Raw genomic sequence first — 15,976 nt, forward strand, 5'->3', positions numbered from 1 at the left:
GCAAGCTCCGCCTCCCGGGTTTACGCCATTCTCCTGCCTCAGCCTCCTGAGTAGCTGGGACTACAGGCGCCCGCCACCTCGCCCGGCTAGTTTTTTGTATATTTTTTAGTAGAGACGGGGTTTCACCGGGTTAGCCAGGATGGTCTCGATCTCCTGACCTTGTGATCCGCCCATCTCGGCCTCCCAAAGTGCTGGGATTACAGGCTTGAGCCACCGCGCCCGGCCCTGGCTAATTTTTTATATTTTTATTAGAGACGGGGTTTCCACCTTGTTAGCCCAGATGGTCTTGATCTCCTGACCTCATGATCCGCCTGCCTTGGCCTCCCAAAGTGCTGGGATTACAGGCGTGAGCCACTGCGCCCAGCCTGATACAGCATTTTCTTAAAAACATGGAAAGGGAACAAAAAAGCTAGGGTATCTATAGGCACATAATATATATAAGCATACCTCATTTTTTTTTTTGCTGTTGTTTTTGTTTTTTTGAGATGGAGTTTTGCTCTTGTTGCCTAGGCTGGAGTGCAATGGTACGATCTCGGCTCACCGCAACCTCCGCCTCTTGGGTTCAAGTGATTTCCTGCCTCAGCCTCCTGAGTAGCTGGGATTACAGGCATGCTCCAGCACGCCCGGCTAATTTTGTATTTTTGGTGGAGACGGAGTTTCTCCATGTTGGTCAGGCTGGTCTCGAACTCCCGACCTCAGGTGATCTGCCCGCCTTGGTCTCCCAAAGTGCTGGGATTACAGGAGTGAGCCACTGCGCCCGACTGGGCATACATCATTTTTTTTTTGTGCCTGGCAGATACTGCGGTTTGCATAAATTGAATATTTGTGGCAACCTTTTGTCAAGTCTGTTGGTGCCGTTTTTCTGGCAGCATGTACCCACTTCGTTCTCTATGTCACATTTTGTTAACTCTTGGCATAGCACTAGTTCAGACTTTTTCATTACTATTGCTTCCGCTGTGGTAGATTTTTTTTTTCTTTTTGAGACAGTGTCTTGCTCTGTCACCCAGGCTGAAGTGCAGTGGCGTGATCTCGGCTCACTGCAACCTCCACCTCTTGGGTTCATGCCATCCTTCTGCCTCAGCCTCCGGAGTAGCGAGTAGCTGGGACTACAGGCGCCCGCTATCTCGCCCGGCTAATTTTTTATATTTTTTAGTAGAGATGAGGTTTCACCGTGTTAGCCAGGATGTTCTCGATCTCCTGACCTCGTGATCCACCCGCCTTGGCCTCCCAAAGTGCTGGGATTACAGGCGTGAGCCACCACACCCGGCCTTTTTTTTTTTTTTTTTTTTTTTGAGAGGGAGGCTCACTCTGTCACCTTGGCTGGACTGCAGTGGTGCGATCTCGGCTCACTGCAGCGTCTGCCTCCTTGGTTCAAGGTATTGAGATCAGTGATCTTCGATGTTACTATTGTATTGGGAGTCCTCAAATGCGCGCATATAAGATGGCAAACCTAATTGGTAAATATGTGTTCTGACTGCTTCACTAATCGCCTGGTCCCCCATCATTCCCTCTCCTCAAGCCTCCCTGGTCCCTGAGACACAATATTGAAATGAGGCTGGCCAGTCGTGGTGGCTCACACCTGTAATCCCAGCACTTTGGGAGGCCGAGATGGGTGGACCAGGAGGTCAAGAGATTGAGACCATCCTGGCCAACATGGTGAAATCCCGTCTCTACTAAAAATACAAAAATTAGCTGGGTGTGGTGGCACGCACGTGTAGTCCCAGCTATTCGGGAGGCAGGAGAATCACTTGAACCTGGGAGGCGGAGGTTGCAGTAAGCCAAGATCGTGCCACTGCACTCCAGCCTGGGTGACAGAGTGAGACTCCGTCTCAACAAAAAAAAAGAAAGAAAAGAAAAAGAAATTAGGCCCATTAATAGCCCTATAGTGGCCTCTGAGTGTTCAAATGAAAGGAAGAGTTGCAGGCTGCTCACTTTATATCAAAAGCAGAAATGATGAAGCTTAGTGAGGAAGGCATGTCAGCAGGTGAGGTAGGCTGAAAGCTAGGCTGAACAGTTAGCCAGGTGAAGAATGTATAGGAAAAGTTCTCGAAGGAAATGAAAAGTGCTGCCCCAGTGAACATGCAAATGATAAAGCAAAACAGCTTATTGCTGACAGGAAGAAAATTTGAATGGTCTGGATAGAAGATCAAACCATCCACAACATTCCCTTAAGCCACAGCGTAATCCAGAGCAAGGCCCTAACTCGCTTCAATTCTGTGAAGGCTGAGATGGGTGAGGAAGCTGCAGAAGAAAAGTTGGAAGCTAGCAGAGGTTGACTCATGAGGTTTAAGGAAAGACACAGTCGCCTGGGAGTGGTGGCTCGCGCCTGTAATCCCAGCACTTTGGGAGGCAAAGGCGAGTGGATCGCCTGAGCTCAGGAGTTCAAGACCACCCTAGGCACCCTGGTGAAACCCCGTCTCTTCTAAAATACAAAACATTAGCCAGGCCTGGTGGCGTGCACCTGTAGTCCCAGCTACTCTGGAGGCTGAGGTACAAGAATTGCTTGAGCTTAGGAGGCGGAGGTTGCGGTGAGCTGAGATTGCGCCATCGCACTCCAGCTTGGACTCTTGAGACTTGTGTCTCAGAAAAAAAAAAAAGGAAAGACACAGTCTCTATAACATAAAAAGTATAAAAGTGCAAGGTGAAGCAGCAAGTAGCTTGATATAGAAACTGCAGCAAGTTCTTTAGAAGATCTAGCTGAGATAATTCATGAAGACGGCTACACTCACAAAACAGATTTTCAATGTAGACACAACAGCCTTATATTAGAAGATACTGTCTAGGACTTTGCTAGCTAGAGAGAAATCCATTTCTGGCTTCAAAGCTTCAAAGGACAGACAGAATCTCTTGTGAGGGGCTAATGCTGCTGGTTACTTTGAAGCCACGCTCATTAACCATGCTGAAAATCCTGGAGTCCCGCAGAGTTACACTAAATCTGCTCTGCCTGTGCTCTCTTGATAGAACAATAAAGCCTGGATGACAGCATATCTCTTGATAGTGTTGTTCACTGAATGTTTTAAGCCCACTTTTGAGACCTACTGCTCAGAAAAAAAGATTGCTTTCAAAATATGACTGCTCGTAATCACTCACAGAGTCCTGATGAAAGTGTATAAGGAGATGCATGCCATTTTTATTTATTTATTTATTTATTTATTTATTTATTTATTTATTTATGTATTTTTTGAAACAGAGTTTCGCTCTTGTTGCCCAGGCTGGAGTGCAATGGCACAATCTCAGCCCACTGCAACCTCCGCGAACATTGTTGAAATGATAACAAAGGATTTAGAGTATGACATAAACTTAGTTCATAAAGCAATGGCAGGGTTTCAGAGGATTGACTCCAATTTTGAAACAAGTTCTACTCTGGGTAAAATGCTATCAAATAGCGTCATACTACAGAGAGATCTTTCAGGAAAGCAAGAGTCAATGTAACTTTTATATGCATTGGGAAACCAAAACATTTGTGTGACCTTACTTTATACTTGTGTTATTGTGGTGGTCTGGAATTCAACCTACAGTATCTCCTGCAGATGCCTGTATGCCACTGAGGTCTAAAGTGAAACTTCTGATGTCAGTTTAGATTAAATTGGGATACATTCAGCAAATGATTAGTGAACAAAAAGTTTTGTTGATTCACGCATTTTAATTCCCAATTGTATTTTTAATTTCTTTTAAAAACCATCCCCTGCCACTGTATTCCTCCCTCGTCCCCCACCCCCATGCTATAATCTTCTAAGCTTTATGTTAGTAACCTGTTTTTAAAATGTTGTCAATATGATAATGTTGAGAAATGTTCAGGCATTGATTATATTTCTGTGTTTCTTTATACTAATAATGCTGTTTTGATTGCGTGTGTATCAGCTGCCATCTGCCCCACCGATACCATAAGCCCGCCCGCAGCTGTGCATATTCTCCCCTTCCCTGTCCTGCCTGGTTCACATGGTTCTTCACTGGTTAGAAGTAAGCATTAGGGCGCTGTCCTCAGTTGCAAGCTGTGGTCACTGTCCATCAGTATTCATACTTTGTTTTCATTGCTAATAATTTATTTTTTTATTTTTTAATTTTTTAATTTTTATTTTTGAGAAGGAGTCTCGATCTGTCACCCAGACAGTGGCGTGATCTTGGCTCACTGCAACCTCTGCCTCCCAGGTTCAAGCGATTCTCCTGTCTCAGCCTCCCGAGCAGCTGGGACTACAGGCACGCCCAGCTAATTTTTGTATTTTTAGTAGTAGGGTTTTACCATGTTGGTCAGGCTGGTCTCAAAATCCTGACCTCAAGTGATCCACCCACCTTGTCCTCCCATAGTGCTGGGATTACTGGCATGAGCCACCATGACCGGCCTCATTGTTAATAATTTGATCCATGGAGAATGGTTTCTGTAATTCTCCTTTTTCTCTCTCTCTCTTTTTAAAAAAATTCTCCTTTTTCTCTTTTTTTTGAGACAGGGTCTCACTATCGCCCAGGCCGGGGTGCAGTGGGGCGATCTTGGCTTATTGCAACTTGTGCCTCCCAGGTTCAAGCAAGTCTCCTGCCTCAGCCTCCCAAGTAGCTGGGATTATAGATATGTGCCACTACACCTGGCTAATTTTTGTGTGTGTGTGTTTTTTTTTTTTTAGTAGAGATGGGATTTCACCATGTTGGCCAGGCTGATCTTAAACTCCTGACCTCAGGTGATCTGCCCTCCTTGGCCTCCCAAAGTTCTGGGATTACAGGCATGAACCACTGCATCCAGCCTAATTCTCAAGTACCTCTTACTTGTTTGTATAAAGTACTTTGCAGATAAAGAGCAATTACTGGTCTTCTGGAACATAATCAATAGGTTTATGAGGCAATCACAGAAATTCTTCAGGAGAATTCTGAGCCCTTTTCTGAGATTTAGAAAAGCGTTGTTCAGCAGAAAAAAAGTGTCATGTGAGTTACTCACATAATTTAAAACTTTCTAGTTACAACATTAAAGAAGAATAAAGAAAAACAAGTGAAATTCATTTTACTGGTAATACTTTAACTTATCTAAAATATTTCAAATGTAATCAATTTAAAAATTATTAATGGGCTGGGTGCAGTGGTTTATACCTATAATCCCAGCACTTTGGGAGGCAGAGGTGGGTGAATCATGAGGTCAGGAGACTGAGACTATCTGGCCAACATGGTGAAACCCCGTCTTTACTAAAAATAACAAAAATTAGCTAGGAGTGGTGGTGCACACCTGTAATCCCAGCTACTAGGGAGGCTGAGGCAGGAGAATCGCTTGAACCTGGGAGGCGGAGATTGCAGTGAGCTGAGATCGTGCCACTGCACTCCAGCCTGGTGACAGAGCAAGACTCTGTCTCCAAAAAAAAAAAAAAAAATTAATGGGTTATTTGTCATACTTTTTTTGTACTAAGTCTTCAAAATCCATTGTGTATTGTACACTCATGAAACATTTGAATTTGGACCAGCCACGTTTCAAGTGCTACTTGTATCTATTTGTTATCCTGCTAGACTTTGTAAGCCTATAATTTTTTTGTGTTGATAATCTTCTCATTTAAATTTGTAGCCAATACAAATTTTCTTTTTAAAACTAGTACAAGGGTACTAGTATGTAGTATTTTTAGCTATAGCTACACTTATTTCAGAGATAGTCACCATTTCATATTACTTTCATTCATCTCATTTATGTATTTTAGATTTTTATTTGAAAAGTCCCCTTTTAAATCTCTGTCTCCCTGCCTTTTATTTTTTATTTTTTTGAGACAGAGTCTCACTCTGTCACCAGGCTGGAGTGCAGTGGTGCAATCTCGGCTCACTGCACCCTCCACCTCCCGGATTCAAGCAATTCTCCTGCCTCAGCCTCCCAAGTAGCTGAGACTACAGGTGTGTGCCACCACGCCCAGCTAATTTTTGTATTTTTAGTAGAGATGGGGTTTCACCATGTTGGCCAGGATGCTCTCGATCTCTTGACCTTGTGATCTGCCCGCCTCGGCCTCCCAAAGTGCTGGGATTATAGGCGTGAGCCGCACCTGGCCTTTTTTTTTTGTTTTCTCTTTTTTTAAATTTATGAGACAGTCTCTCTCTGTCAATTTGGCTGGAGTGCAGTGGTATGTTCTTGGCCCAGTCATAGCTCACTGCAGCCTTAAACTTCTAGGCTCAGGCAATCACTTCAGCCCCCAAACAGCTAGGACTGCAGCCACGCACCACTATACCTGGCTATTTTCATTTTTTTGCAGAGACGGGTCCTTGTTATGTTGCCAAAGCTAGTCTTGAACTCCTGGGCTCAAGCAATCCTCCTGCTTCAGCCTCCCAAGGTGATGGGATTACAGGCTTGAGCCCTTGGGCTTGGCCTCTTTTTTGCTTTTATAACAAATCGCAAATGACTAATAAATGTTAAAGAATACTTAAGGAATATTTTTTCCTGTTAGAATACATTCTAAAAATAGTTTTCCCTGTCAGAATACAGGAAAACGATTTTTACTAAAAAACAAATATTAAGGTAGTGGATATGGATCTTTTTATTATTATTATTGTTTTTTACAGGTGTTGAAGAAGAAGAAAAAGCTGCAGAGATGCATAAAATGAAATCTACAACCCAGGCAAATCGGATGAGTGTAGATGCTGTAGAAATTGAAACACTCAGAAAAACAGTTGAGGACTATTTCTGCTTTTGCTATGGTAAAAACAATACTTAATTTTTCGAAAAGATATATTATATAATTGAGTTTTCTAAATGGGGAGATTAATTGATTTGAAAATTATAGGCTGGGCGCGGTGGCTCAAGCCTGTAATCCCAGCACTTTGGGAGGCCGAGACGGGCGGATCACGAGGTCAGGAGATCGAGACCATCCTGGCTAACACGGTGAAACCCCGTCTCTACTGAAAAATACAAAAAACTAGCCGGGTGAGGTGGCGGGCACCTATAGTCCCAGCTACTTGGGAGGCTGAGGCAGGAGAATGGCGTGAACCCGGGCGGCGGAGCTTGCAGTGAGCTGAGATCCGGCCACTGCACCCCAGCCTGGGCGACAGAGCGAGACTCCGTCTCAAAAAAAAAGACACACATTTTCACTGATTGAATGGATTAGCAATAAATAACCTTACTTTCTTTTTTTTGTTTTGTTTTGTTTTGTTTTGAGACGGAGTCTCACTCTGTCACCCAGGCTGGAGTGCAGTGGCGCGATCTCGGCTGACTGCAAGCTTCACCTCCCGGATTCACGCCATTCTCCTGCCTCAGCCTCCCAAGTAGCTGGGACTATAGATGCCCACCACTACACCCGGCTAATTTTTTTTTTTTTGTATTTTTAATAGAGACGGGGTTTCACTGTTTAATAGAGACGAGGTTTCTCCTGACCTCATGATCCGCCTGCCTCGGCCTCCCAAAGTGCTGGGATTACAGGTGTGAGCCACCGCGCCTGGCCCTAGTAGTCACTGCGCCCGGCCATAGCCACCGTGCCCAGCCCTGCAATAACCTTACTTTCTTCCACTTCCATTTTGAAGGAACCCAGGAAGAAATGTCACCAGTAGAGCTGTTTCTTTCTTTCTTTCTTTCTTTTTTTGAGATGGAGTCTCACTCTGTCACCCAGGCTGGAGTGCAATGGCACGATGTCGGCTCACTGCAACCTCCGCCTCCCAGGTTCAAGTGATTCTCTTGCCTCAGTCCCCCAAGTAACTGGGATTACAGGTGTCTGGCACCATGCCCGGCTAATTTTTGTATTAAATTTTAGTAGAGATGGGGTTTCACCACATTGGCCAGTCTGGTCTCGAACTCCTGACCTCAGGTGATCCGCCCACCTTGGCCTCCCAAAGTGCTGGGATTACAGTCGTGAGCCACCATGCCCAGCCTAGCTGTTTCTTTCTAATATGCATACTCATCTCTCCAATTCCCTGCAAAGCCACCTTTTGTTACTCTTGTCCCATCATAAAACAAAGCTCTTACATGAAAACAGTCAAAGGAGGAGATTGAGGTTTTACTGTGGGGTCATAGGTGAAAATCAATTCTCTGGAATGGGATTTTCAGTATGTGTGAGGCTCGCTGCCCAACAGGTTGACAGTATATACTCATTTGTGAATGGGAAGCTTGTGTTTACCTGGTAAGTTTTCAATGAGAATATTAGCTGAAATATCCCTGGTACTTTATGGTAGTGGTTGGATGTGCTGGGCTTCTATATTCTGAGGCCAAATTGTACCTGAGAATATGCCAGGATGGGACCATCTTCAAGAAAGGCAATAGTGCAAGAAACCAGCCATTGCTCTCTCTGTGTAGTTTTTAAAGTAAAATATTTTATCTACTTTTCATTTTGGCCCTTTGGATCTGTTTCAGGTTTAGACCTTCTGCTGACATGGGGAGCTAGAATGCTGTAGCATTAATTAATTTTGAAATCACAGGCCAGGCGCGGTGGCTTAAGCCTGTAATCCCAGCACTTTGGGAGGCCGAGATGGGCGGATCACGAGGTCAGGAGATCGAGACCATCCTGGCTAACATGGTGAAACCCCGTCTCTACTAAAAAAAAAAATACAAAAAACTAGCCGGGCGAGGTAGCAGGCGCCTGTAGTCCCAGCTACTCGGGAGGCTGAGGCAGAAGAATGGCGTGAACCCAGGAGGCGGAGCTTGCAGTGAGCTGAGATCCGGCCACTGCACTCCAGCCCAGGCCGACAGAGCAAGACTCCGTCTCAAAAAAAAAAAAAGAAATCACATAAGAAATCTTGGATGTCCTTATTAACCCACAATAAGTTAGCGATGATTTCGTTTTTTAATCTTACCATTGAATGATGTTCATCTGCTTTTCACCTCCCCCAGGGAAAGCTTTAGGCAAATCCACAGTGGTACCTGTACCATATGAGAAGATGCTGCGAGACCAGTCGGCTGTGGTAGTGCAGGGGCTTCCGGAAGGCGTTGCCTTTAAACACCCCGAGAACTATGATCTTGCAACCCTGAAATGGATTTTGGAGAACAAAGCAGGGATTTCATTCATCATTAAGAGGTGAAGCGCTTTCTTCCTTTGTAGCCATCAACAGTTGATTCATATAAATTTGAATATTCAGCTTATGTTAATATATTTTTAAAATTCATATTTAACACAGAAGTCATTTAAATGTATGTGCTACAATAATTTTGTGTATTCATTGGAGTTTTGTTTTGTTTTGTTTTAATGCAGACCTTTCTTAGAGCCAAAGAAGCATCTAGGTAAGTAAGAGATTCACTTCCTTGATAGCTGTCTGGCCTCCATTTTGCTAGATTTTAATACACTTCAATGGTTTCTGTTTTATTTTCTTTGAGAATATGATGTCAGACATTTTTGGATGGGCTGTTCAGATGTTTATATAATCCACGAAAGGTTCATTGAGCTAAAAAAGTGGAGACTTGTTGTTTTGTTTTCTTTTTTTTGAGATGGAGTCTTGCTCTGTTGCCTAGGCGGGAGTGCAATGGCTCAATCTCAGCTCACTGCAACCTCCGCCTCCCGGGTTCAAGCAATTCTCTGCCTCAGCCTCCTGAGTAGCTGGGGTTATAGGTGCTCACCACCACGCCCGGCTAATTTTTGTATTTTTAGTAGAGACAGGGTTTCACCATCTTGGCCAGGCTGGTTTTGAACTCCTGACCTCATGATCCACCCACCTCAGCCTCCCAAATTTCTGGGATTACAGGCGTGAGCCACCGCGCCCGGCTGTTTTTTTGTTTTCAGCTCCGCTGCTTGTTTTCTATAGAAGATCGTATGTCTGCCCTCACTTAGCAGAATTATAAGTAGGATTTAATTGACCTAATGTCATTGACTAGGCAAGGCATTGTTGGGCACAGCATTGGGTGGGGAGGGGATACGCAGCTGTGTATCAGCATTACAACTTTAGAGAGCTGAGAGTCTCACGGAAGAGAGAAAAGTCTGTAAAGTGAACATGGCGGAAGCATCACATCCCTACTGCAAGAATGGTTCTGAGAAAGGGCTGTGGATGTTATTGGAGGTTGGGTTCCTTTATAGTTCAGGGAAGAGTTCATGAGGAAGAGAGCACTTCTATGGACCCTTGAAGAATGATGAGGATTTCAGCTTCCTTTAGGGAAGTTTAGCCATTTCATTTGAAGGCAAAACAGGATAAAGAGTGGTACCCTTTAGAGCCAGGTTTATTTGAGACTTGCGGAAGTAAATAACCAGTATCATTGGAATACTCTTAACCATGTAAGGATGAAAGGAAAAAATTATATATACATAAACACACACATTGTATTTCTATTAACCTTTGTTTTATTCTCATTGTGGTGAAAAGATTAATTTTTTAGCAGATTTATTGAGGTATAATTAATACACCATAAAATTCACTTGTCTTATTTTATTATTATCTTTTTGAGACGGAGTCTTGCTCTGTTGCCAAGGCTGGAGTGCAGTGGTGTGATCTCGGCTCGCTGCAGCCTCCGCCTCGCAGGTTCAAGTGATTTTTCTGCCTCAGCCTCCAGAGTAGCTGGGATTACAGGCGTGCGCCACCACGCCTGACTGATTTTTTTTTTTGTATTTTTAGTAGAGATTGGGGTTTTACCATGTTAGCCAGGATAGTCTCGAACTCCTGACCTCAAATGATCTGCTTGCCCTGGCCTCCCAAAGTGCTGGGATTACAGGCGTGCGCCACCGCGCCCAGCCGAATTCACGTGTCTTAAGTATATAATTCACTAATAGTAGATTTGCAGTCTTAAAATGTTTTTAAGGGTTTTTCACCTATCATCACAGTCTAATTTTGGGATGCTTTCATCATCCCTATTTCTGTTATTTCATGAATGTTGTAGAAATGGAATATGTAGTATGTATCCTATTGAAATGAGCTTTTTACACTGAGCATCATTCACTCGAGGCTCATCGAGCTTGATGGGTGTATCTGTAGTTTCTTTTTATTGCTGAGCACTAATTATTCTATGACAGGAACATATACCGCCTGTTGATCCAATCATTAGTTTATAGATATTTTGGTTGTTTCTACCTTTGGGTATTGGGAATAATGTTACAGTGAACATACTTGAGCAAGTTTTTGTGTAGACATATTCCTTGATATCTCTTGGATTTACATAGGAGTGCAATTACTAGGAATAGGGTAAATTTATACTGAAGTTTTTTTTTTTTTTTGAGACAGAGTCTCTCTCTGTCACCCAGGCTGGAGTGCAGTGGTGCAATCTCCACTCACTACAAGCTCCACCTCCCAGGTTCACGCCATTCTCCTGCAGCCTCCCGTGTAGCTGGGACTACAGGCACCCGCCACCGCGCCTGGCTAATTTTTGTATTTTTTGAGTAGAGACGAGGTTTCACAGTGTTAGCCAGGATGGTCTCGATCTCCTGACCTGTGATCCGCCCGTCTCGGCCTCCCAAAGTGCTGGGATTATAGGCGTGAGCCACCGTGCCCGGCCTGTTTTTTTTTTTTTTTTTTTTTCTAAATGAGACGAAGTCTCGCTCTGTCACCAGGTTGGAGTGCAGTGGCACGATCTTGGTGGCTCACTGCAACCTCTGCCTCCTGGGTTCAAGAGATTCACCTGCCTCAGCCTCCCGAGTAGCTGGGATTACAGGCACACGCCACCATGCCTGGCTAATTTTTGTATTTTTAGTAGAGATGGGGTTTCACCATGTTGGCCAGGATGGTCTCAATCTCTTGACCTCATGATCAAGGGAGGCCTCCCAGAGTGCTGAGATTACAGGCGTGAGCCATCGCACCTTGCTACTGAACTTTGAAGAAACTGACAAGCTGTTTTCCAAGGTGGCTATACCATGTTATATTCTAGCAGCAGGATAGGAGGGTTACCCGCCACATTTCTGCCAACTTACTTCTTGATTTTAGCCATTGTAATAGGTGTGACATGGTATCTCATTTTTGTTTGATTTTTTAAAATTTCTCTAGTGATTGTTGATGTTGTGTTATCTTTTACCTTTTTTTTTTGAGACAGGGTCTCACTCTGTTGCCCAGGCTAGAGTGTAGTGGTGCCATCTCAGCTCAGTATAGCCTCAACCTCCCAGGCTCAAGCAATCCTGCTGCCTTAGCTTCTCAGTAGCTAGGACTACAGGCATGCGCCACCATACCCAGCTCATTTCTGAACCTTTTTTGGTAGAGACAAGCTTTTGCGTGTTGGCCAGGCTGGTCTGGAACTTCTGAGCCCAAGTGATCCACTTGTGTCGGCCTCCCAAAGTGCTGGGATTACAGGCTTGTGTTATCTTTCATTGTGCTTATTGGTCATCCATACATTTTTTTTGATAAATATCTATTTAGGTCCTTTTAGGTCCTTTTCCCATTTAAAAATTGGGTTTATCTGTCTTACTATTATTGAGTCTTAAGAGTTTTTTATATAGTCTTGATATAAGTCCCTAATTGATGATTTGTTAAATTTTTTTTTTTTTTTTTCTTTTTGCGATGGTGTCACTCTGTTATCCAGGCTGGAGTACAGGATTTGGGAATATTTTCTCCAATTCTAATAAATCTACATTATTCTTACTGTATAACTTGTATTTTTCACCTGCTTGGTAGTATCCTTTGAGGCAGAAACATTTTAAATTTTGATAAAAACCAGTTTATTCTTTTGTCAATTATGCTTTTGTTGTTGTTGTTGTTGTTGTTGTTTTTGAGACAGAGTCTCACTGTGTCACCCAGGCTGGAGTGCAGTGGCGTGATCTCAGCTCACTGCAACCTCCACCTCCCGGGTTCAAGCAATTCTCCTGTCTCAGCCTCCTGAGTAACTGGGACTACAGGCACCCGCCACCATGCCCGGATAACTTTTGAATTTTTAGTGGAGATGGGGTGTCACCATATTGCTCAGGCTGTTCTCTTTTTTTTTTTTTTTTTTTGAGACGGAGTCTCGCTCTGTCGCCCAGGCTGGAGTGCAGTGGCCGGATCTCAGCTCACTGCAAGCTCCGCCTCCCGGGTTCATGCCATTCTCCTGCCTCAGCCTCCCAAGTGGCTGGGATTACAGGCACCCGCCACCACGCCCAGCTAGTTTTTTGTATATTTTTAGTAGAGACGGGGTTTCACCGTGTTTGCCAGGATGGTCTTGATCTCCTGACCTTGTGATCCGCCCATCTCGGCCTCCCGAAGTGCTGGGATTACAGGCTTGAGCCACCGCGCCTGGCCATGCTCAGGCTGTTCTCAAACTCCAGACCTCAGGTGATCTGCCCACCTCGGTCTCCCAAAGTGCTGGGATTACAGACGTGAGCCACTGCGCCCGGCCCTCACTTATGCTTTTGACTTCATATTTAAGAAACCATTGCATAACCCAAAGGCCTGAAGATTTGACTTCTATGTTTTCTACCACAAGCCTTATAGCTTTGGCTCTTACATTTAGATCTATGGTTCATTTTGACATCATTTTTGTATATTGTACAAGGTAAGGGTGTAAACTCATCTTTTTGCACGTGGATATTCTTTGATTCCAGGACAATTTGCTGAAAAGACCGTCCTTTCCCTTGGGATATCCTTGTCATCTTTCTTGAAAGTCATTTAACCCTATGTTTATTTCTGGACTTTCTATGTAGGAGATCATGTTGTGTGAGAATCAAGACAATTTACCACTTCCTTTGCAATCTAAGTGCCTCTTATTTCTTATTGCTCTGGCTAGAATATAAATGTCAAACAGCATTGGTAATAGCAGACATCACCTTGTGATATTAGTAGGAAAGCATTTTGACCATGAGCTATGATGTTAGTGGTAGGATTTTTGTGTAGATCTCTTTTAAGATGGAGAAATATTTATCATGTTTATGTTAAATTTCAGACTTCAAAGTTTTTTTATTATTTGTATCTATGTATGTATGTTTTTATTTGGAGATGGAGTCTTGCTCTGTCGCCCAGGCTGGAGTTCAGTGGCGCGTTCTTGGCTCACTACAACCTCCGCCTCCCGGGTTCAAGCAAATTTCCTGCCTCTGCCTTCCGAGTAACTGGGATTACAGGTGCCTGCCACCACACCCAGCTAATTTTTATATTTTTTAGTAGAGATGGGGTTTTACCATGTTGGCCAGGCTGCTTTCGAACTCCTGACCTGAAGCAATTTACCCATCTCATCCTCCCAAAGCGCTGGGATTACAGGTGTGAGCCACCGCGCCCAGCCTAATCTCAGCACTTTGGGAGACCACAGTGGGAGTCTCCCTTGAGTCCAGGAGTTCGAGACCAGCCTGGGCAACATAGCAAGATCTAATTTCTACTAAAAATAGAAAACAATTAGCTGGGAGTGGTAATGCATGCCCCTGTAGTCCCAGCTACTCAGGAGGTTGAGGTAGGAGGATTGCTTGATTCTCGGGAGTTGGGGGCTGCAGTGAGCTATGATCATGCCACTGCACACCAGCTTGGGCAACAGAGTAAAACCCTGTTAAAAAAAAAAAAGAAAAAGAAAAATGTGTATCATCATTTATACGTCAGCAGAGTCATATTCTCCATATTCCATCTTACTAGACAAATGGTATGTGTCTGCATTTCTCTCACTGATGAAAATAGAGCTTTGTCGTTCAAGGAGGGTGTGGTTGGGTGGAGGGATGAAAAACAATGTTTGTTCTGGTGTGATCCAGAGCTACAAAGCCTAGTTCTACCCCATTCATTCTATATTTAAAGGCTTTAGAAGTATGATATTTGAAATGTTGCAAAATTAACGCCAATTTTTTTTGTACGTAGGTGGTCGTGTGATGGTAACAGATGCTGACAGGTCGATACTATCTCCAGGTGGAAGGTAAAACCTAATTTCATTACTGCTGTTTAACTCCCACATCTCAAAAAGTTTTAGTTGTTAGATAATTGAAATATTAGAATATTAAAAAGGCCTTATGTCACACATCTTAAAGTTTAATAGGTAAGGATATCATTTGGAGATCTTGTGAACATGCCCTCTTTGACTTGGTATTTCTGAATAGTAGAGTTCCTGGGAAAAGCCGGTGGCATTGGTCACACTGTGAACTGGCCTTACAGTGGTATTTGGAAGTTTTGGAAGTTAATATGCTATTCTGTAGTATTGTATTATACTGTTTTCTCCAAAAGATAGATAGAAATTAAAGTACTAAGTTCAGTTGATAACTCTTTTTTTTTTTTTTGAGATGGAATTTTACTCTTTTTGCCCAGACTAGGGTGAAGTGGTGTGATCTCGGCTCACTGCCACCTCCGCCCCCCACCCCCCCCGCCCCGGGTTCAAGTGATTCTCCTGCCTCAGCCTCCCAAATAGCAGGGACTACAGGCATGTGCCACCACACCTGGCTAATTTTTTTTCTATTTTTAGTAGAGACGAGGTTTCACCATGTTGGCCAGGCTGGTCTTGAACTCCTGACCTCAGGTGATCCACCCGCCTCCACCTCCCAAAGTGCTGGGATTACAGGTGTGAGCCACCGCGCCTGGCCCTATAACTCTTAATATGCTACTCTGTAGTATTTTATAGTACTTTTTTCCCCAAAAGATAGATAGAAATTGAAGTCCTAAGTTCAGTTGATAACTTTTTTTTTGGAGACAGAGTCTCCCTCTGTCACTCAGGCTGGAGTGCAGTGGCATGATCTCAGCTTACTGCAAGCTCCGCCTCCTGGGTTCAAGCGATTCTTCTGCCTCAGCCTCCTGAGTAGCTGGGACTAATAGGCGAGCGCCACCACACCTGGCTAATTTTTGTATTTTTAGTAGAGACAGGGTTTCACCATATTGGCCAGGCTGGTCTTGAACTCCTGACCTTGTGATCCACCTGCCTCGGCCTCCCAATGTGTTGGGATTACAGGCATAAGCCACTGCATCCAGCCAAATAACTCTTATTTATGCAAGAAATAAATATGCCAGTTTTAAGCTGAGTCAGGTTGGCACCTGCCTTGGTCAAGGGAGGGATCTTACACTTTGAGACCCAGAGACTTTGAATGTTGTGGGAATGACTGTCACCAGCACATGGCTTGATCAGGGCTTTCTTCTCCTTGCAGTTGTGGTCCCATCAAAGTGAAAACTGAACCCACAGAAGATTCTGGTACGTACTAGTGCTTTTAGAATCAATGGTGAAATTAAGGAAGACTTTTCCTTAGTGTAGAAGGTTATAGTTTGACTCAGT

The 15,976-nt window shown here is 43.9% G+C and overlaps 1 protein-coding gene and 1 long non-coding RNA gene across 3 annotated transcripts in view; one reads left to right on the top strand and one right to left on the bottom strand.

Moving 5' to 3' along the window:
• GTF2I (general transcription factor IIi) overlaps window positions 1-15,976 on the top strand; it is a 108,029-nt gene that overhangs the window by 34,435 nt on the left and 57,618 nt on the right. For both annotated transcript variants that reach the window (XM_023218669.2, XM_023218667.3), the window contains exons 4-8: window positions 6,514-6,648; window positions 8,768-8,951; window positions 9,126-9,154; window positions 14,584-14,638; window positions 15,852-15,895. In XM_023218669.2, the coding sequence (XP_023074437.1) occupies window positions 6,514-6,648; window positions 8,768-8,951; window positions 9,126-9,154; window positions 14,584-14,638; window positions 15,852-15,895 (447 nt within the window). The remainder of the gene's footprint in view (window positions 1-6,513; window positions 6,649-8,767; window positions 8,952-9,125; window positions 9,155-14,583; window positions 14,639-15,851; window positions 15,896-15,976) is intronic.
• LOC111547040 overlaps window positions 1-15,976 on the bottom strand; it is a 43,912-nt gene that overhangs the window by 5,058 nt on the left and 22,878 nt on the right. The window contains exon 3 of the long non-coding RNA XR_002733009.1: window positions 8,731-8,901. This is a non-coding gene — a long non-coding RNA (uncharacterized LOC111547040). The remainder of the gene's footprint in view (window positions 1-8,730; window positions 8,902-15,976) is intronic.

The sequence above is a fragment of the Piliocolobus tephrosceles genome, chromosome 8 (assembly GCF_002776525.5).
Source record: "Piliocolobus tephrosceles isolate RC106 chromosome 8, ASM277652v3, whole genome shotgun sequence".
NCBI lineage: Eukaryota > Metazoa > Chordata > Mammalia > Primates > Cercopithecidae > Piliocolobus > Piliocolobus tephrosceles.